This window comes from Lepisosteus oculatus, chromosome 5 (assembly GCF_040954835.1).
Source record: "Lepisosteus oculatus isolate fLepOcu1 chromosome 5, fLepOcu1.hap2, whole genome shotgun sequence".
In the NCBI taxonomy this organism is placed as follows: domain Eukaryota; kingdom Metazoa; phylum Chordata; class Actinopteri; order Semionotiformes; family Lepisosteidae; genus Lepisosteus; species Lepisosteus oculatus.
Genome location: NC_090700.1, coordinates 8766714 through 8790509, shown reverse-complemented (window position 1 = coordinate 8790509; position 23796 = coordinate 8766714). Strand labels below are relative to the sequence as shown.

Below are 23796 nucleotides of genomic sequence, written 5' to 3'. Positions count from 1 at the left end.
TATTATAGTGTAGCATAGCAACCACGAGAATCCAAATTTATACAGTGTGTTATAAAGCAAGCAAAATAATATACTGTAGCATTACAACAAATACAATGATGTATCTACATTTGCCGTCTGAATAGGTGAGTTGAGAAGTGGTGTTATATATAAGTTTAAATGACTTACAAACAGTACATAAATGTTAAAATAATAATAATGTACAATAAATGTTAAATAACATATCCCCCTACATGCATCACTTCTGTTAGTGTTATAGCCAAGACAGGCTTACTTGGATGGCTAACTTAGAATGCTTACTGTAGTGCTATGAATTTGGGCTCAGGTCTATCCTGTACTCTTGTGGGTCAGAGGAGCATACACACTTAAACACGTGGGCTTTTAGTTTAAGACCACTGTTGTTTGTTTCATTTGCTGTTAGCATCGCTGAAATAGAAACTGACTTCCTCTTATAATAGTTGAATGCTGAAGCGCAAATATGACTTTTTCTTAAAGCTCGGATTGCAGTTCGGCATTACTAAAACCTATCAAGGCTAGCTGATTATCTGCTTTCTTCCCTGGGAGAAAAGAAATGAAGGTAATAAGCTTGATATTCACATTAGCTTTATTAGTTTCCACTATTACTTTGACAGGCATGGATCAAAATAAATAGAAACTAACAAAACTACCCACCCTGAAAATGAATTCCATTGATAATAGTCTTGCCTTGAGCTGTAATGGAAATAGGTTTTATTTTAATTCTGACATAGTTTGGGGCACATTATTCTTATGGTAAAACATAATGTACTTTATTGAGGAAAAATGTTATTTTTTTGTATGTGAACCTTGGATAAGGTGAGGTATAAAAATGTATGTTATTTTGGTTCCATGTCCCAGGCTTTCTTTTATATTCGACATAAAGCTTCCCTGCATTTACTGTCCTTCATATTTTTTCGGTCTTTTTTCCCTGTTCTGTACTTCTGTTTTCGTTTCCTCAGCAGGGATCCCTAGTCCTAGAGGGTCTGTCAATTCGTTTTCAGTTCCACTGGGAACATATCAACCTCTATAATGAACCTATCAGCTCATTATTGGTTTAATTGAGCCAGTTCTCAGTTGTTCTTCATGTACTGGTGTTTTAAAGACAGACACACTGTCACTCCAGGACCAGGCGTTTCTGCTGTTTCAGGAGACACATCTTCCATAACTCTTGCCAAAGTTTTACAGAATTGACCAAGGTTTACATAAGAACATACCAAATGTAAAAAAAACAGAAGCAGTCATTTGGAGCCATCTTTCATGTTTCATTGTGTTTCATAGTACTTCACCTTTTGGGTACTGGACATTATATAAGACAGTTTAATCCACCTGTACTCTGTATCAGGAATTTGCCTTGAGAGGTCTGCTCAGTCAGTTCTTGAAAATCGAAAATGGCATGGGAAAATGCCAATGGAAAAATATAAATCTAGGATGAACAGTAAAAAAGGAAATGCCAGAAAAACATGCTGTATAGTTAATATTTTGTTGAACCAGCTTCAGTTAAGGAGGTTTTCTTATCTTTTAGCAAAGATGAATGAATAAATAAATTGAATGGATGGTCTCAGCCTTATTTTAGTTGAGCATTTTTGAAAACTAAATTTGGTTTAGTAATATTAATTACACGTATCTAATGTCTGAAATACACATAAGAGGTGTAAGATTTATGAATTTTGTCTCTGGAATTGCTTTTAGTTTTTTTTGCTTTCTCTGCTTCAGCTCAGTTTACTACCAAAACTTGAATCACAAATCATCGGTTTATTGACTTAAGGACAAACTCTTGAAACAGATTCAATGTGCAATCAAAACAGAATTTAACTCTTGCTGCAGGAAATTGTCTGTATCCCACGCCTGTGGATGTTTTCTAGACGAGTGCCTGATTTTAGAGTTAGAGCAGCTGCTATGTTTCAGGTATGTCTTGAGGCCTAACAAAAAAAAATGACTGTTGCTGTTGTATTAATGCACTCCATATGCTCTGTTCTTTTAATGGTTGTGCAAAGATGCATTCGTTTTTCAAATAGTATGTACATATTGTTTTGTGCTAATGCAATATCAGTATAAAAGTATTGGGTGTTTTTTTTAAGTAAGGACATGTAAAACAGTTATATCAATTAGATAGTTTCTTTTCCTGGTGAGGTCTGTTTAAAAGTGCTTTTTCAGAGTACTTCTAAAATACAGCAAAGCAAAATCAGTTAAAGAGCACTATAGACAGTAGCGAAAAGTCATTACACTACACGACATTACTAGACCATAGACAATTTAAAGCACGCTACAGGTTTTCCCCTGTTCTGAATTATGTACTGTACATAAGTCTCTGTGCTTTATTGTGTCTGATTGAGCTACAGTAAACTGGGAAAATATGAAATGCACGTTTGGAAACTCTGTTACAGAAAATGTAAAATGAAAAGGACAGGGTCAGCTCAATGTCCTGCATATGTAGAGAAAAGTTGTAAGAGCAAAAACAAAGCTATCTTTCAAAGCATGCTTACAGTGTTTGCCAACTGTGCATTTTGATACAGTATGTCGATTTGACTTTGGTATATTCTTTCACCTTTAAAGTGAGAATCTTTGCATTAAACATTAAAAATCTTAGAAATCCTAAAAAAAACTGTGATAACAGGCGTTTTGTAATCATTACTATTTGGTAAAATGTAATGAAGACATGTAGAGTCTTTTAGTAAAGCAGACTTGCATAAAGCTTAAACTTGTATGTCATTTTCAGAAAACCTCCTAATGTTAGGTCTTGGGTCACTTAGATTTGCTGCTAAAATGAAATGTGTTAACTTGAGTAAAGGTAGTAATACATTAAATTACAGTAATGGCAGGATAAGTGTGTTTTGGAGTCAATAAAATGACCTGTAGATTTTTTCTGCTGAAAATGAAAATAGCCCATTTTCAAATAGACATGTAATGGAACAACATGCCTGAATACGTTATTTTCTGCTACAAATTGCTTAAACCATTTGAATTCTGCTGTGCAAAATGTACTTACCTGGCAGTATGACATTTCTGTGGAGTGCTGTCTGACATGTGAAATGAGTCTGGAGCTTTGTCCTGCAATTACAGCCCACAGTGAAACAGCGCGGTACCACCAGGGATCCACAATCTGTTGCAGAGTTTTTTAATCTGATTCTGGACGCTTGCAAAGGCTTCTAAAAAAATGTTGGATATATTTGACTGATTTCCAGACTAGACCTGAGTGTGTGACTGTATGTGTATATTTACAAGTATATGAATACTTTTTTTGGAAATAGGAATTTGAACGGTGCGTTGCACAGTCCTTTTTAATTCTGGCCTGGTCCTTTTCACAAACAGTGTATCAGTGTATCAAAGGGCTTTTTACTGTTTGTGCTGACAGCATCATTTTAATAATAATAATAATAATAATAATTGCTTACACTTATATAGCGCTTTTCTGGACACTCCACTCAAAGCGCTTTACAGGTAATGGGGACTCCCCTCCACCACCACCAATGTGCAGCATCCACCTGGATGATGCGACGGCAGCCATAGTGCGCCAGAATGCTCACCACACATCAGCTATCAGTGGGGAGGAGAGCAGAGTAATGTAGCCAATTCATAGATGGGGATTATTAGGAGGCCATGACTGGTAAGGGCCAATGGGAAATTTGGGCCAGGACGCCGGGGTTACACCCCTACTCTTTTCGAGAAATGCCCTGGGATTTTTAATGACCACAGAGAGTCAGGACCTTGGTTTTACGTCTCATCCGAAGGACGGCACCTGTTTTACAGTATAGTGTCCCCATCACCATACTGGGGCATTAGGACCCACATGGACCACAGGGTGAGCACCCCCTGCTGGCCCCACTAACACCTCTTCCAGCAGCAACCTTAGTTTTTCCCAGGAGGTCTCCCATCCAGGTACTGACCAGGCTCACACCTGCTTAGCTTCAGTGTGTTGCCAGTTGTGAGTTGCAGGGTGATATGGCTGCACGATTCTCATGGTTTGGTCTTTGAATAATACGAACATATTTTTTTAACTTCAGCAATGAAATCTGAAACAGAATTTGTAACAATTAAGTTGGAAGTGTATTACAGTATTGCTCGGATGAATTCATTGGGGGAAAAAATAATTTTGGTAAATTGTCAAGAAAACACACCAAAACATTGATGATGAGATCGGAAAAAATTCTAAAGACAGTTGTATTTGATTTTGGATTGTATGTGTGGGTTCTCAAGGAGATCCTTCCCACTTTTGTTCAGTCCGACCTGGGATTTAGAGTAGAACAGTGGAATTGGAGACATACTCATCTTTCATGTCTGCTTTATGCATCTTCAGTAGGGTGCTTTGAATGATAGGCTCTAGTTTCGAGACGTGAATTTATGTAATTCACGGACCCTGATATGTGACTCAGAGCTTAAAAACTGTATTGTTAGTATTTATTTACTTCTCATGGGCCTACAGGTCTCAATGTATAATGCAGGGGTAGCAAAACTCTTAAGTCATTAGAGATTTTAATTGAAAATCAAGTACTAAAGCTGGCCATTCTTGACAATGAACCACTTAACTTAGTAAATTGATCCATGTTTTCTACATCTTTACAAATTGATGATTTCAGGGTTATCTATAAGACCTGTGAGGTTTTGGCTCTCTGGAGGCAGGAGTGGTCACCCCAGTGTAATTCTTAATGTGGGAAGTCACATATGCACTGTGTTTATAAAGGTAGTGTGATGCCTTTCAGTTTCTGGTTGTATACACATAATCGCTTGTTCATACCACAGTTGTATGACAAACAATATTTCCATAAATGAATCATAACACATCTGACAAAAAGTACAGAGAAATGTATCTTGCTTACAATAACTTTTTATTAACATTAATTATATATGAAATGCCCTTTCCTTAATAGTCAGAAAGATTGGGAGAGCGTCTGTGTTTCTTTCAGTCAGTTCTAATGATAGGGTACTTATCAATACCAAAAAAAACTTTGGATATTGGCTGTGTTTCTAATAATATCATCCAGGTATTATTTCAGAGTAGTGAAGACATTTGTTTTGCTTTCTTATTGTAAAACACCAGTTAAAGAAAAAGGCACGCAAATCAAGGAGGGTCATTGTAAAGCTATCCTGTCTCCACTGAGGAATTGCTCAGAATACTGGGTCAAGCTGGGGTGTGAAAAGGATATTGTCACGCTGCAAGGAGGGAACAGCGAGACTAATCACAGACACAGAGGTATTACTAACATGGAGAGGTGAAGAGATCTGAACCTTTTTATCTCAGAACAAAGAAGACTTCGAGAGATTTGAGTGGAAGATCCTGCTGGGATTTGGTAAAGTTAGTCCCAGTCATTTCTTGCAAACCCAACCCACAGACCATGATTATATGACGTATATTATTTATAAGCTGGGCATTGCTAGAAAGGAGGACCCATGTAAAACATTATCAGAAAATGTTTTGCTCCTGATTAATTTCAGATTCTTTGAGTGCAGCCCGGATTCATTCTGGGATCAGTTTACTTGGAATTCATCGGTGAATGAGTACAATACCAGACAGTTTCCTCTTATTTGCAGTCTCTCAGTTCACTCTGGTTGGTCTATGTTGAAATATTGGCCTTTGATGATTCTAGGCCTTGCCGCTCATCACAAGAGTCCTACTGCCAGCTTTATTGTAGGTTTCCAAAAAGTGAAGTGTACCAATGGAAGGGAACAAGTACAAGTACAACTATATGATTTTTTTATAAGATATTGGTTCTGGAAAGGCCAATCATAATTTTAAAGTATTTGTTACATTAACTAATAATTTAAGAAGGAAGTTATACACTTATGTATACACCTGGACTACTATGATAGTGGTATTATTAAAATAATCAATTGCTTGGCACCATGTTTAGACATTTGTATTGATTTTAATCATCTCAAGTCTTTGTCATGAACATGTGGATGGTTGATAACATGAACTGTCAAAAAGTAATCTAAGCTGTTGCTCGTGAAAGCTACTGAGAACCAGTAGTGTGACAGAGTGAAAAGATATGTTTATTCTTTAAGTAGTAATTTGGTTTTTCATATGGTTTCTATAAGTAAGGAGCTTTAGTGTCCCTTGAAGAAAAACTACAATAGTATTCAATATTGCAGCAGTACTACGCACTGTTATCAAGGCATTGGGAAAAATAGTGTCTCCGTGGCTATGTGGATATCTAACCTAGATGGTGCTAAGAAACAAAACATTTGTAGATGGCTGTTATATTGGTCCTGGTCTGGCTTTGTTTTAAATGCAAAGGATGAACAATACCATGACAGCAACAACCTCCCTGAAAATTGATTATATTAATATTGATAACTTTACTAGATTTCTCTCAGATCATTAGGGTGTATTTTTAAGGATCAGTTTATCACATACTTCATAAACAGATGGCCTTGTGTTAGCAGTGTTTACTGTTTGTTCAAACTGTTATTGTTAGGAAGAGTGTAGGAGTTGTAAAGTGTTCTAACTCTGATAATTGTTAATAGCTGTTACCAGAATTTCATTTCAGAATCAGTTCATAACACATTACTTGTCAATACATTTTGGGGTAGAAATAATGAAATATTGTTTCAAATTTAGTTAATATTTAACATGGTAAGTATTCATGTTTATAGGATTTGTCATTTTAATATCAATATTCTCTTATGTGCAGTTTTAGTAAGCAGTTGAACAGATGGCATATTTTCTGTAGTGAAACAGATTGGAGTGCTGTGACTTGTTCACAAGTAAAGTTAAGACATAAGGAATGAAAAGAGCAAAAGTGTTACGTGGAACATTGGCTCTCGTGGAACTCTTGTAATCACTCAGAATAAGCAGGCTACCCTAATCACAGCCTTTCAGTTCACAAAGTACAAAGTATTCCTTTTAAACTTCTTGTGGTTAATGGCTTAATATATTTAAGTGATGCTGTATTGGTTCCAGTGCTGGAAATATGCTCAGTGCTCAAAATTAAATGCTTGTTATATCATTGCAAATGTAGTTAAATCTATTGAAATTAAAATTCATCTGAAAATGTGGCTATTTCAGAAGTGTGTATTAGATGCTCTACGTTATATCAGACACATAAAATGTAACAAATATCATGTGAGCATCCTTGACCATCTCATGCTATGCAATTATAAATGCTGATTTATTTTATTAGTAAAATAAATCATCGACCTGAAAATAAAATATAATTTACATAATATTGACTAAAACGATACTTTGAACAACTTACAACAATACAGCAACCACTCTGAACTACATTGTTGTATTGCTTTTTAGCTCTGTTGCATGAAAAAGAATATTACTGTATGCTGTATTAATAGATGCCTTGGTGGGGAACTGGATTCAACCACTGGAACGTTATCTCTTATTGGTGTGTCTGGATTGTTTTTCCCCTGAAACTATGGGATTTTTTAAGAAGTGAGATTCTGTAAATAATGCTGTTTGAATTAATTTGATGTGTTTGGATCGCATTTGTTTTGAGCTGATAGACATACTGTATAGGCAGATACTGAAGATAGAAGTGTCCAAGATTAGTCTTGAAAGGATGCCTCACTTTGTGGTTGTTAAACGTTATTTTATTAGGGACCAATGTATTTTCCATTTTCTCATAATGGGCATCCTGTCAATAAAAAAGCATTTATTGGTATTTTGAATTTGTTTCTCAACTTTTATGTACATTTTAGTGCCTGTCAAATATTACGCTATTGATCCTCTGTTGTTTTACGGCTTTTGTCAGATACAATTTATTAGTTTTCCATTATACATCCATTCAGTAATCCATTTGTCAACATATTCTATTCATGCGGTTTTATGGCAAGAGATATGAAGTGAAAGAGTCTGTGAAATCATTGGGATAATTCAAGTCTTCCACACATCACTGGCCAAATGTGAACAGCAACCTTTGAGCATTACAATTTTTACTTAGTCATTTTGTCAGTTAGTTGTTGAGGGTATTTCTTTACATGTGAAATCTAAGAAAATCTTGATGTTTATTTTTAAAATAAAATGTAAATGATAATAATCCAATTGAAATATTTTATGTACCACATACTGTGCATTCTTTGTATAAATTACATAACATTCAGCCTTAAATATTTCAGCCACTTTTCCTATGATCTTCATTTTGATAAATCTCAGGTCATAAAAATCTGATATCTGTTAATCTGATATTTTTTAATTTCAAAACAGCAGACAATTACAGTAGCTTAGTTCAGGTCAGCAATAAGCATATGCAAAACTCAAATTTTTAAAACCAGTTTTACACTTCTGGGATTCAAAGTGCTTTCTACAACTCTGTTTCCTGTTTGGGCAATTGAAATATAATTTATTTATTTTGTGTGTACTATCTGTCAGATTATATCTACACAGGTATTTCATTTTCTCTTATGCATGTGATCTAAAGCAGATTATTTTTTGTTTAAATTGGCTTTCATCTCCTTCCCAAGCACAGGTAATAAAAACATAAATGGAGAAGCTTTAATGATGAATGAAAGGGGAACTAGTCGTTTTGCTCCCTTCTCAGTTAAATAAGGCTCATATCCTAGATCTTTTAATGCTGAAAGGTAATTTTGGAAGCTGCATAATTTTTTTTAGATTTTTAAAATAAAAAGGTGTTTTATAGATTGATTTGAGGGAAATGTCTGAGAGATCTTGTGTGAAGCATATACAGGTTTGATTGGTTTGCACAAAGCTTTATATAAAGTTAAGATTACTCTTGGCACTTCCATGATGTGTTATGAATAAACATCAACATAGCAAATGACAGACACATGAAACAAAATCTAAACATCTGACAGATGTTGGGGAGAAAAAAAGTTTGTTGAAAAATTACACATAATTACATAATTAGATCATCATGGAAGTCTTAATAAAGGATGGAGATAACTGAATAATTAAATAACACAATGATAAAAGATACAGTATATATGGATTATTTCGTTAACAAAATTAAAAACCAATAAAGAGTTTAACAAACTTTAATTAAGAAAATCACATAGCAATTATCCTGGTGGTACCTCCTTGTGCAATAATGACTTCAACTAGATATGTCTTATAACTGCTTCTCAGTCTTTCGCATCCGCTTTCATGACATTTTTCTGACTCTCCCTGTTTGAAGTCAATGACATTTGACGGTTTCTTTGCATGAATGGTTTTTGTCAGGTCCATCCATACCATTTCATTAGGGTTTAGGTCCAGACTTTGACCTATGAATGCTAAATTCATAATTATGTTCTTCATTATTTTGTGGAACAGTGTGTATGTTTAGAATCATTGGCTTGCTGCAAGAACCACATTTGGCTAACCTTCAGCTGATGAATGGGTAGCCTAATTGCTGCTACAATTCTAAATTGATGATTCCATCAATTATAGTAAGACTTCCAGTTCTGAAGGATGGCAGTGTTCTTTTAAGAGAACATTCTGTTTATGATTTGTCTGGGATTTTCTTGGGGTAATCTTGGCAGGACGACCTATTCTGGTAGAGTCATTCTTGAATATTTTCCATTTGTAGATTGTCTGACAGTTGGATATATGGAGCCTCAAATGTTTAGAAATGGGTCTATAACCCTCTCTTGACTCCAATGCACCCTTAGTTGTAACTAAGTAAACTAGGGATTTACATATTGTTTAAATACACTGATTTTTTTTTCTCTACTTCGTATACCATTTCATGTCATAAAACACTGATTTGGTAAATATGAACCCTTATTATACAAGGATATCATGGAAAGAAATTGTGATTCCTATAATTATATCGGAGTTGCTCAAACCTTTTCCCAGCACTGTTTCTTTTTTATCCTTGCACTGGAATAGAAAGTATTACTTTACTGTAAGATGGAGGAAACGGTCTCTTTGCATTTAGCTGATAAAATAAAAGTATAAGGCAATAAAAGCCATGCAATTACATTAAGAAGCATAATCTGTTCAAAGGTCATTAATTGATCTGGAAAGCAGTGAGGAGGAATAATAAATAACAGGTGAAGCTGTTCAGCAAAACAAATTTATCTTGAAAATAACAAGATGATAAGAACTTAAAAATAATTCACAAAGAAGAGGAGGCCATTTGACTATCCATTTAATGTCTATCTAATAATTAGGAACTAATTGATACAAGGAAATCATCTAGCCATTTCCTGAAAGAAGTGAGGGTATCGGCTTCAACAACATGGGTGGATCTTTTGGCATTGTGTTTTGCTAATCCTGGTCTCAGCTGGCCAGTGTCAAAGAGCCGGGCTTGAACCTGTGATCATAGAGCTAAATCCAATCTTGGGCAATTGGTCTTTACTGGTTGACAACATGTTTACTTTGTCATATATTAGCTGCCAATGGATATAACAGTTACACTGATGTTGTGGCTTTCCATTGGATTGTTGTCCTTGGTTTTTTAAGTTTGTTGCCTGTTTTAATTTAAATACTCTTGTTAATCTGTTACAAGGAAGAGCTAGGGACACCACTTTCTTTTTTCTTTGACTAGTTCTGTCAGGGAATTTTGAAACAAAGTTTTGGCACATTTTTATATACTACACTGTGTGGAAACCTTCATTAGAAATCACACACTCAAATGGAATTAATATGACTAATCTGTATATACCGTAATAAAATACTTAAAAGTAACACAGCAACAACACAAAACCATTCACTGTTGAATTCTGGAATCCTAATGTTTGCAATAAATGCAAACTTTAACAGTTGCTAATGAGTGCAAAGTACATGATATCTTCAATTTTCTGTGCTACTTGCCTTTTAAATTTGCAGGTTGTTAACTTAAGCAGTTGTAGTAGGGAGAGGTCTAGATTTCTGAAACTAACCCTGTTAGTTAGCACGTAAATGCTTCATTACTGTCCAGTAGAGCCATAGCAGAGGATTAAAAATAACATTCCCATTACAGTTCCTTAAATCCTTAGCCTATCCAATTTTAAAAGCTGTTTTATTATGTTGGGTTTTGATGAGTCATGAACTACAGTAAAGTAATACCGAGAAGGATAAGTGCATTCAATTGGAATTATCTGTGTTCATGATTCATTTGTGTTTTTATCTCATTTTGTTTTGTCAAAAACTACTCAACCCACAAGCTTTAAAAGAACTAAAACAAAATCCAATCTCCTCGATCTTATCTGTGTTTATACAGTATTTCTTGATCAGTAACCAGCCTTTTGATGGATTAGTTTACCCATTTATTGAGAAGATAGTAGATATATGTCTACTCATGTCTTCACCATAGCCTACAGTGTTTTAATACATCTATTAAAATAAACATTAAGAATAAATAATATGGTCTTTTTAGCTTTCTTTGTGCAAGTCTGTTGCGGTTTCTTTAAGTGAAATGTCAAGGATTTACACTCTACCTGTTATTTTTTGCTGTATTGTTCTAGGGGGTTTGCTATCAAATTTGTGAGAAGTACATGACTAGATGAAATCTATTTTCGGAGGTAGATAGTTGTCTTGGTTGTAATTCTCTTTTTGTACTCGCGATGCTACAAGACGTAAAGGCTGGTAACAGATGTTTTGACATCTGTATTTTGTGATGCTTCAACATACAGTAGCTGAAGGAGGCAGATGCAGGGATGTTTAACTCTGGGTTTCTGTCAGTACTACCACAACAACATTGGCATTGACCAAAATTTAAAACCCTGCCTCTTTGAGCTTTGGAGAAATTGAGTATGCCTGTCACAGAAATGGAGTAAGGCTATTTCCCTCTCGCCCTTACAGCTGAGCACACAGATGCGTTGATGTAGAGAAAGGCCATATTTACTATGCTGTGTGTCTTAAATATATGTGCTCTAGGATGGAAAAAATTGTAATCAAACAGACTACAGATTGCCTACTTTTGCTTGACCTTTTTGTATGCATAACTTAATAGAGTTAGAGAACAAATCATAGTGTGATGTTTAAAGATGGCTGGCTCTCCCATGCCAGATAAACCCACTTTGATCTGAACTGAATCCTGTGAATTAAAATGACACTTGGACTCTCACTTTCTGTAGCACTTGTCTTGCTCTCTTCATGCGCAGTTTCTCCTGCTGCCCTTTTTAAGGTTTTTTCTAATTTTGCAGACTCTTCAAAGCTGAATGAAATTAAATGGATGCTTTTGTAGGTTTAATAAGTGTTTTAGTAAAGTAAATGAGGGCATCTGTAAGCCATTGTTTACTTGATGGGCTTCCACTCTAGTATGATTTGTTAAATACTTATATACTGTAACACAGCAGACACACAACATGTACAGTGCCTATAGAAAGTCTACACCCCCCTTGAACGTTTTCACATTTTATTGTGTTGCAGCATGGAACCATGAAGTATTTAAAAGTAATTGTGTATTCACAAAGTTCTCTTAAGTTCTCTATAATGTCAAAGTAAAAAAAATTCAGTCATTTTACTTAATTAATTAAAAATAAAAAACAGAAAATAATTGAATGCATAAGTGTTCACCCCCCCCGCCCCCCAATGCCTTGGACATTTTCTTATATCCTTGCCCTGACTGGTATTTTACAAGAACCTTGTCTCAGATCTGCTTGGAATGTTCCTCGGTCTTCATGGTATAGTGTTTGGAAATGCACTAGCTAAGTGGGGAAGCTCCCTGACACAGGTGCATTTGTTCTGAGATCATGTGAAAGACCTCAACTGCACACAGGTGGACTCCAGTCAAGTAACTGTGGGACTTCAGATAATTTAGGTGTCAAAGCAAGGGGCTGAATACTTATGTATTCAACACTGACCCATTCTCCACCCATTGTTAGATCAACAAAATCAGCATAATCTTTCACATTGCTTGTCCCCTGTAGGTGTATTCAGTCTGGGATCAAGGTAATTCACAAGCCCATTGTATCACAAGCCCATTGCAGTCTTACCTTAATCAGGTACCTGTAGGAAGAGTTGCTTTGTCACATGCATCATTGTCAACATCAAAATTGTATTGCTGATCTGGCAGTTCCTTCACCGATGGAATGGAGGAATAACCCTGTGGTCTGTATACAGTTTTATCTATTTGTGTACTGTGCTTTTTTATTTTTGAGCTGACAAAAATTACCCAATAATGATGTCTTATGTTGAGGTAACTGATTTGAATGAACCCTGCATTAAGAGTTGGAAATCTGTTTCTAAATGATTAAACTATTTTGCAGTCAGGAAATTAAAGAATACATATTTAAAACAATCTAATTTTTATCATGAATCTTGAGTCACATTTCTAAACTGTATCATTAAATATTAAATGTGTTTACATTTTTCAGACATTTGTAAATAGATGTCTGATAAATTGTTTCAGAGAGATCTCAGGGTACCTAAGCCTGCTGGCGCTGATGAGTGGTCCAAGATTGGTCCATAGTAGGGTGTCTGAAGGTTACAATTCTAGTTAATTCTGGTCTTAACATTTATAATGTCTATGGGACATTGCGCAGAAGTCTGCATTTTGAATTTAATTTGTGTTCTGTATGGCCTGTTGTAACCCATTGAGTTAATTGAGCAAGATAATTGTCCAGTATCTTGAACCCGTTGACCACAGGGTGGCACTGTGTACCTTGAAGGTTAAGACACTGAACCTATTAAATTTAAGTATTGGAAATAAACTGTGGCAAAAATAAACACAATAACACATTATTAAGCAGGTTTCTCTCCTTGACCTGTGTGTTAAGATGATATAGAGTATTTGTCTTGACTTGTTATCTAGATTCAACTTCAAGAGAAGGTTGAATGATGAGAGCTGACAGCCTCAATACAGTAAACAATGACAAAGAAACTGTCACATGTATTCTTGCTGAATGAAACATCATTAAAAATGGAAAGGAGAATTAATATTTGATTTCAGAGCTGAAACTGAATATTAACTGAATAGAGTTAGGTAAGTATCAAAGAGGGAAAGTACTTCCCATTTTATTTTACAGAGTAGTCAGATTTAATCAATTCCTGTATATGGTTGGAAATTGCTTTCAGATTTGCAGTATGCAGTCACAATATGATATGTTTTTACATTTGCTTTATTTGATAAAATAACGTTTAAAAGTACAGGTGTATGGTCAGTTAGCAGTGGTTTGCCGTATTTTGAAGTTGTAGTTTTCCTTCATAACATCCATTGCAAACGTTATCAATAATACAGTTACTTTTTAAGGTGGTCTAATTCCCCCACCTCCACTACCATCATTTCAGGTCAACAAAATTTAATAATTTGCTGCATGCATTATCTGTATTTTTAAATTAATGAACATTTTACCAAATTCTGTGCTCTTGTCTAATAGTTTTAATAGAGGCTTTCGTAACCGCGGCACAATCACATAAAATACCACACACAAAAGCAAATGGATCCTAATGACATAATTTACTGAGTCCCTTAAAAAGCTTCAGAATGCTGGGGCTGTGCATTACTAGTTGAAAGCTTTATTGATGCAGACATTGTTTATTATATTAAGAGCCGATGCTTATTGAATTAGTGGTCGCAATGCCTGTTGTTCAGAAAAGAAGTGAAATGGTCTCAAAATATAAGTGGTCTCAAAATGTTATTATGAAGTCCTTACTTATTAACTCATTTTAATACAGGTGAAATTTATTTGAAAAAACCTTCCAGTTAGACATGAAACCCAAGCCATGGAAGATTTGGTGCTGTGATTTTTACCATTTGTCCTGTGCTACATATTTGGTTAACTCTCCCAGGAGGCGGTTGAAAGCAGTGAGTAACCATGGATACCACAGCTCTCCCTACCTGGTAATCACCCTGCCTCTGCCCGTTTGTTCAGTGAGTCAATTAATTAGGTTGGTTATAAGCAGATAAAGCATTTCGCTTGGGGTGTTGGGTTGAATTGGGCCTTCAATCTCAAGCAGTCATCACCGAGGCCAGTATGTTGGGCCTCCAGGGACTAGCTGTCTAAAACTTAAACTAGAGAACACACTCAGTAGACCTTTAACTAAAGCTCCTTTGCTGTTTTAATATGGTGACTGAAAGTAAAAACAATTACACCTGGCAGTTGACAAAGCTGTTCTGTTCCTCCTAACCAGCTGTTTTGTGAGTGCGTTTAATACAACCTGGAAATATATGAAGCATAAGATAACAGGGATTAATTAAAGGCACTCCAATACACAACAAAACTTTTACCTACAAAACCACCTGCTGTTGCAGCTCCCTGAAGCATTCAGATTTAGATGTTTTGAGTTAACAAAAATTCTTCTGGATGTAAGATACAAAGTCAGCAATTAAAGTCAGCATTTAAAGTAAGTGATATTCTTGGTGATATTTGTTGGTTTTTTAGGTATTAGTCTTATACAAAGTGCAATGCACATGATATAGTCTTTTAAGAAGCATGCAGACTGTGTGGCTCAAGAGCTCATCCATCTGTCCATTTTGTAATGGCTTTATCCAGTTCAGGGTCACGGGGAAGCCGGCCTATCCCAAGCAATGGGCACAAGGTGTGATACACCCTGGATGGGAATCCAGTCCATAACTGGGCACACACAGACAAGCACACACTTACACCAGGGCCTGTTTTTCCAGAAGCCAGTGCAGTACAGCTTTGAACCATTTCGAGGAAACCAGAACACCCAGAGGAAACAGGGAGCACATACAAACTCAGTATTTAATCTTTTCATGGATTTCATTTTTCCTTTGTGCTGCCCAAGTTTCTAGTATTAAGATGATAAATGCCCAATTCTTTCTTACTTTACAGAAGACAAGGACTCTTTGACTAAGTTCTATCATGATATGATGTCTGAATGATGCCTTCCTGACTTTTACTGTCCCTTTCTGAAATTTGTAGATGCTACACAGTGGGGGAAATGGGGTATAAATCCAAATGCCTTAAGGCATTTTCCATTTTTAGAATGAGTATTGTAATCATCACAGGTTGAAGAAAATAATATTTTTCACAGATAAACTGTATAAGGCGCGACAAAAGCATTATTTATTTTATTTTTTATGAAGTAAACAGGTATGCTTTAAATTTGTTATGAGGTGATGGGGAGAATTCCATGTGAGTTGCTTTCAATCTAAAATTCAATCTAATGACTAAGTGACAACAGCAAGTGTAATAAGTTTACAAACTCAGTTTCATAATTGTGTCTGCTTCAGTGCACCGTGTAGTTAGAGAAATGTCAACAAGGTGGTGGAATAATTATTGCTGTTCAAGAATGTAAGAAAGCTTGCAAATTAGAGGAAGCCATTTGGCTCATCTAGTTTGTTTAGTTTTTAGTAACACAATGATTGTAGGATCTTATCCAGCCATCTCTTGAAATAAGTGATGGTATCAGTTTCAAAACCATGGTTGGGTAGCTTGTTCCAAGCTCCCACAACTCTTTGTGTCTGTTTTAAATGTACTTTCACTTCATTTCCACTTAGTCCAGTTAGCATTTCGTTGTTGATTAGGGAGTCTATGAGTTAAGTTTTTAGAGTCTCTGAGACTAACGCGATTTAGTTATTTAAGCCTGTCAGAATGGCACATTCCTTTCAAGTCTGGGGAATGTACTTTATCTGGTCTCTCTTCTCAGAACTGACTCCAGAGCAACACTATCTCTTTCTTTCATTGTGCTGCTTATTTTAGCAGCTCAAACGTGGGGCTTCCCTCATCCTTTTGCAGTGGTGGGGCACAGTATCCAAATGTTAATTACAAATTGTGGAATTATGGAGTGCAGTGATGTAAAATGAGAGATAATAAGTTCTACTGGAGGATGATAGCATGGAATAAAATACTGCAGACCTCACCAACAAAAAAAAAGAAGCTGAGTGATGCATGCATGAAAGAAAATGGAGATTATTTTTTGTTTTGCAGTGAAACTCACAAAAAGTATGATTTAGTTTTTTTTATTTTTGTTTTGACAGCATAATGATTTTGTAAATATTGTAATTAGTCCATGTACAAGAGGTAACACTTGATTTTTCAATTATATTGTTTGTCCTATGTTTCCTTATTTAAAGAATGTAATGTACTGGTACTGTATGACCTTCAGATGAACAAATCTAGCGACATGATTATTTATGTAAATAAGCTTTGTATACTGCTCCAAGTGCTGACTTTGTCACTTTTATAAATGGTAAATGATGGTGCTCAAAAAGAATTTTAATTAACATAAACAGAGACCTAGACTCAATTTGACTGTTGTTTTACTTCTTTGAAAATGCAGACCCAGGGGCACAGCAATTGCAGGAATTTTCTCCATGGTTACATTGGTTCTGCTGGTTCTTTGTCATTTTTAATTTATATTTGTATTTCCCTACGATGAACTGTCTTCCATCTGGCAAGTCTGCCTAAATATTGGCTGTTGTTTTTTATTGATCTGAATTTTAAAGGCCAGAATTTTAACAACATCTGAATGAAAGATATGTTAAAAGGTATGTTAACAAACATAGACTTAATTCTCTTCAGTAATTTTAAACACAAATTGAGCTACAATAGATTTTGGTTAAAAAAATATATAATACATTTTTATTTGATTCCCATTCATTCACAATGCAGTAGGAGTCCTTGTTTCCAGTGGATGTACAATTATCTCCATTGTGGCATTTACATCTGCAGTACCTAAGCAGTGAATAGTGCTATTTAAAAAAAATATATATTGATACAGAAATATGGTAAGGTGTGATAAATACAATACCCAAGGAAGCTAAGAGCCAGATTACTAAGGAACAGAGTCAGAATCATGTCACATATCAATTGGAAGTGTCGACTGCCATGATACACAAATACAAACTTGTTTTAAGTATCATTTTCCAGAGGTAGTTCATCTTTGCAGTTAAGCACTTGATTAAGGGTGGAGTTGCTGCATATTTGTAAGTTTCTCAATGTTAAAATGAAACTAAAGGCGACTGCAGTCGTGACACTTGAATTGCACTCATTTTGCTACGAGCTGTGGAAACCTGCAGCAGTCCCACTCTACACACCTTTAAAGGGCAGTGTGGGAATAGACTGTCTTCTGAGCACCACGGAGGAGATATGGGCCACGGCAAGAATGAAGGATCCATTGGATGAAAAAAGAAAATATATTTCATATTTCACTACCGTCTTCCAGTAATGTGAAAACCAAATTAAAATAATTAGGATCGGGTACTGGGTGATGTAAAACATGCCCTGGAGCCTTTGACCGGAGAAGCCACGGTCTCCTGAGGTGGTGAAAGTATTATCTGCTCTGCATGTTCTTGCCTCTGGCACTTTTCTATTGACTGCGGCTGTAGTTGCTGACACCTCCCAGCAGGGACACAACCATCATAGTGTGCCTGTGTTATTGAGGTGTCCAGATTTCGGCAGACTTGTTTGGTGGTGGAATGCTGCATGCCTTGTCCTTTGAGTTCTGAACCTCAGCCTTGAACCTCGTCTTGCATGTTTTGTGTTGTCTTCCTCTGTTGTGTTCCCTTGAAATATGTGGTTTATTTTTCCCCTGTGTTGTTTCTGTTTGTGGTCCACAGGTCCTCCCCTGCATTGTTCATCTGCCTCATCTACCCCAGTTGAGCAGTCCCCTTCCCCTCCCCCTTCCCTTGAAGCAAATGAGAGCCAGAGAAGGTTGCTAGGTAACTCTGTGGTTCAGCCAACCCCGGATTCTGACTCCGAAGAGGAGTTTGCCCCTAATTCATTCTTAGTTAAAACGGGCTCTGGGAACCTGTGTGCTCCTACTACTGCTGCAGAAGGTGAGTTGGTCTTCAAACTTTTCTTGCTTGCTCAGTGGGGACACAGTTCTTTCTCATACAGTATTTGCTCATAAGATGTACTCCGCTGTGCCATGTGTTGTAGAAATCCAGGGGAGAAACAAATCGGAGACATCACAGTATCTGCAGTTTCTGCCCCCAGGTGTTTCAATGAGAGATACTCATTGGATTGAGGGGCTAAGTGAATGACACCTTAATTTGGCCAATGAAATATTTAGCTTTAGCCAAGGAAATGTTTGTCACCAAGTGATTGATTTTGCAGAAGCAGCATGCTGACAGGAGGCGAGTAGTCATTTATATCCTTTGTGGGTGTTGGCAGTAGCTTTTCATTTGAGCAGTGAAGATTCAGGTGTACTTGAGAGAAAATGTTTGCATTCAAGTGAATGAATTGAAAAGCCTGTTTTTCTTTTAAATAAACCTCAGAATTGAATGCTAGGTGTCTGCTTGCTTTTTGTATCTTCTATTTTGAGATTAGGAACTTTAGCAATGAAGTGAAAACAAATTCCTCAATAATGACCTATTAAAATCTATTAATCTTTTATATGAGGTGCTTCTGAAATATATAAGAGTCTAACATTGTGCTCATTTTTCATACTAATTACAGTCTCTTTATTTTTATGGGTAACCAAGGTTGATAACACTCTATAAAAATGCAGGTATTGTAAGTGATCCTAAAATTCTTATGAAATTCAAGAGGCAATAAAGTTTCCAGCTAGAACCAACAATTACATTTGAATGGTGCCAAACAAAGGAAATAAAAAAATCCTGCTTTCCTATGAAGAGATTAATTTAGTTGTTGATTTAACTAATAGAAATAGAAATGATCATTATAAACTAATAGAAATATTCCCCAATGTTACACAACCAATAAGAGACTTTATAACTGCATCCAGGGACTCAAAAGAGTAATACAGTATAGCACTTTTAACACAGTTTTGCAGTGTGTTGTCTTACCTGCAAATTTGCACAAATCATTTTGAAACATTTCAAAACTTTAAACATTTAAACTTTAAAAAGACCAGTGAAGTGAAATAATTCAAAAGAATCATCCCTTTACCCCTCTACAAAAATGTAACTAGATACCACTCAAGACTGAGTCAGCTTTGTTCAGATTGTCATCCAAGAGTTACCGAGGATGAGAAAGAAATTAACATTAATTTGGCAGTTGGGATCAAATTATAATATTTGATTTATTTCACTTGTATTGAACAATTTCTGGTTTAATTTCTATCTTTATATAGTATGTAGCTGCAAAAAGCAGTACAATTAATATGTGCTAAACCTAAAGTCATAGAGGCTCTTTTTTAATTAACTGATTCACAGGAGGATAATTCTATGGCCCCTGCAATGTTATTGATAGGGTGTCCAATGAACAAGGGATTGAAGGTCCCCTGTGCCTGTAGCCATTTGGCCAGAAACAAATAGACTTGTGATGACGACAGTGATTTTCAATCATTATGTACCTCATAATCATACTAACACACATAATCAATCATACCATGGAGGTCCTGACTCTCCATGGTCATTAAAAATCCCAAGGCATTTCTTACAAAGAGTAGGGGTGTTACCCTGGTGTCTCCCTTGCCTTTACCAGTCATGGCCTCCTAATAATTCCTATCTATAAAATTGGCTTCATCACTCAGCTCTCTTCCCCACTGATAGCGGATGTGTGGTGAGCATATAAGCACACTTTGACTACTGTCACATCATCCTGGCTGGTGCTACTCATTGGTGGTGGTGGATGGGTGTTCCCATTATAAGCATTTCATTGGATTTGTGCCAAACTGAACTGATTAATGGTATATAGTATAGCACTAATATAATGTATACAATAAGATGATGATTATTATTATTAACCATTTTCCTGTGACGCCCAGTATCCGCTTACTTTCCATTATCTTACCCGATAAGACATAAGAAAGCTGACCTTAGGAGTATCATTCATAATTTGAAAGAAGGTAACCAGATTATGTTTGAGATTTTCAAAATATTTTTAAATCATTGAGTCGCTCGTCTGGCTTTCTTTTATTTGCAAAATAGTATGTATGGTATCTGGTGTCTGATTTTTTATGAAAAAGATCCTAATATGGTTAACTCCGAAAAGATTAAAGCTCAGAAATCTGCTGTAACTAGAAGATATAGCTATTAGGTGTTATCAGAATATGTTTATATCAAAGACATGTAATGCATTAATTTAAAATGATTGATTTTTTTAATGAGATTTGTTTTTCTTCTGTTATGTGTTTGTTTGTACTGTTTATAATGGCTTGGAGCTTTTTGCAAGGCACTTAAAATAAATTGCATTATCATGATGATGAAGAGGTGGAATATGTCCTTTGTTAGCTAGGAATATTTTTTTGTCCTAAAATCAGGAAGTTATTTTGCAGTTTCTAAACTTTGCACTTCCATTCTTCTGCTACTTGGCATAAAAGATTATTTATTTTACAGGTTTACAAAGTAATTTAATCATATAAGGTAAATGTAACTCTGTAAATGTGTCCTAAATTTCAATTTAATGTACTGCTTTAAGTACATTTTCTTTGTACTCTGTTTACAAAGGTTGATTTCAATACTGTTTATCAACTTTACACATCTTTATTATGATTTAACCACATATTGCTGTAAACATGTACACATCAGCGGTTCAGAAGCAGAAAGATATAAGCCAAGCAGAACACATTATGTCTTTCAGACAAATGAACTGAATTATGGATCTGACTCCACCCCAAAAGAACCTTTGTTCCTATGTGATATTTTAATAAATCTATGATCAATCCATTTGGATTTAAGTGGAACTATATGTGCTTTTCAAAATCTAACATGCAGACTGTATACTCTAACTGTAACTAACAAAAAACTACTGTAGATGTGTAATTTTTAGACGGATGTGTTGTGCATTTTTAGTTGGGAAAATCATCAAGCTTGTTATGTAATACAGCATGTTCCATATGGGTATGAAATGGATTAGCAGGTCAGTACAACACAAGCAGTGATTGTTGTGTTCATATTTCTCATAAAGGAGGCATGTGATATACAGTACTGTATCTTATTTTCCTCAGTGAACATATTTTAACTTGTGGCTGTTACAGCTATCACTTTAAAGAGCCACACCCTTAAGCATCCCTTGCAGGCTTGCAATGTGCACAAAATAGTGTAAATAATTGATTGGGCTTGACAATTAATTGAACCGAAGGCTGAATTTAAATCAAACATTAAAGTGTTGCAGCTCAGAGACTGTCAATAAAATAGTGATAGTTATAGTATTATGATGCAGGCCAAAATCCCCTTAACATCTAGCCACACAGAGGCTCCAAGTGGATTTAAATGAAGAAGAAAGTAGAGGATGTTCGTTTCTAGGTGTTGCATCAAATGACAAAGGTTCTTATTTGCATAGAAATCTGGGCTGCCTCAAGGCTCTCAGTATGGGGTAGTGGGGGTGTGAGAGAGCTTTTCCTTTCATTTCAAGCGGTTTATGACATGTTTGGATTTTTGTGTGTACTGTACCTCAAAGCATTTTCCGACACTGTCACATCTGAGTACAAATAAAGAAGGCTTCTGACTCGTGGTTCTGTTTCTGTATTCAGACCACCCGATTTTCCTGCTTTCCAGAGGCCATGTTTCTGCTCGTTTTGTCGGACAGTTGACTGTGCTTCAGGGCAAAGAACGCTCGCTCAGTTTATAAGATAACCTCTGGTCCTGAAACAGAACTGCCAATGTCCATGATGAAATGTGCTCCTAAAGAACTTTCACCTTTTATTCCGCTCATATGTAAATAAGCAGGGAATTATGTAAATTGTGCTAGCATAAAGATCTTACACAGTCATTCCAGTTTTACCAGCATAGGACTGACACCGCATAGCCCAATTTCCATAATAATTCTGTTTTTAGTTTTACTACTTTATAAAGGAATGCTTGGTAAGTCTGTGATATACCAATCCTTTAATTACTTCCATAGTTTGAAAGCTGGTCTATTTATATTCAGTTTGTTCCCTGTTGTCTGCCTTACTTTGTCCTCTTAAGCGGATCCATTAAATATGTACATTAAGGCATCATGACTTTGATGGTATGGGGACCCCCCCCCGGCTAGATGATCTTCAGCTAGATTCCAGTTCATTGCCAGAAGAGAACCAGGGAATACACAAGCTGTTCTCAATACTTTGATTAGTCACTGTTACAAAACACTCTGAGGAGGGAGGTATGACACTTCTCTTTGAAAACAATAGTGTTAGCTAAGCTTTTGAAGTTTTACTACGTTGCCTGCATGGTATTGTTCACAAATAACGCTTTGCACTCAAACAAATACCTCTTTAAGGACTGTAGTTTATTCCTAACGTTATACAGGAAAAAAAAACACAAGGACTCTCAAAACGTGCCAGACCTCTGTATTATGTGCTGTTTTATGATTTCTCCTTGGAATATGTCTTTGTTTAATAAAATTGTACTATGGTATCTCTTAGCTTGTATTTTATAAGACAAAATTTCTTAAGGTAAAAATCAGAGAGTATACTGTATGTCTTTACAAACTGTTCCAGTTACTGTTCTGGTGTGTGTACATTGTACAGAAAAGTGAAGGAAGGTTCAGTCTAGTATGAGTGATATCTATTCTTTAATGTCCCCAGAGTGAAAACATTCTGATCAAAGTTAATCCAAGGCCCTTTTAAAGGAAGGATCATGAATCGTTTAGTTTGCCTGACACCGTTTATAGTCATAACCTATTGAATTCTGACTTAGATGTTGTCAATAACAAGTGAGAATCTTACAGTACAGTGTTAGCTGCAGATACAGACATACCTTTTCTAATTGAAACATGTAAAGCAATTGGTAAAAATTGTAATTAATTGTTCATCCCTGCAGAGTGTAGAATATTTTAAGGATGCAAGTCATGCTTGCTGAAGATTGTTTGGAGGTACTTTAAAATGCATCATTTTTTTAAATTAAAATGCTCTGGCTGTACAATGCAACATTTATTTGCAAATATATTCAGAAGACGGTTGTCCTCGTCTGTGCAACAGCATATGTTTTTATTTTTCAAGCCTGTAGTTTTCTCTCCAGAATGTCTCCCCCTATCAAGCTGACAATATTATCAGAATCTTAAAGGTCTGGTCCCCAAAGATTCTTGGACATTCTACAGGACATGCGCTTTGCTGCAGTCCCTGGCTGTCTCACAGGGGTTGGCAAGTAAATCCTTCTAGGGGAATTTAGC

General features: G+C 35.9%; 1 protein-coding gene across 14 annotated transcripts in view; it reads left to right on the top strand.

The window, feature by feature from the left end:
- Nucleotides 1-23796, top strand: part of tenm4 (teneurin transmembrane protein 4) — a 427071-nt gene that overhangs the window by 285661 nt on the left and 117614 nt on the right. For 9 of the 14 annotated variants that reach the window (XM_069190054.1, XM_069190061.1, XM_069190068.1 and 6 more), the window contains one exon: nucleotides 18357-18575. The exons of the other annotated variants lie outside the window; for them this stretch is intronic. In XM_069190054.1, the coding sequence (XP_069046155.1) occupies nucleotides 18357-18575 (219 nt within the window). The remainder of the gene's footprint in view (nucleotides 1-18356; nucleotides 18576-23796) is intronic. 14 annotated transcript variants of the gene reach the window in all.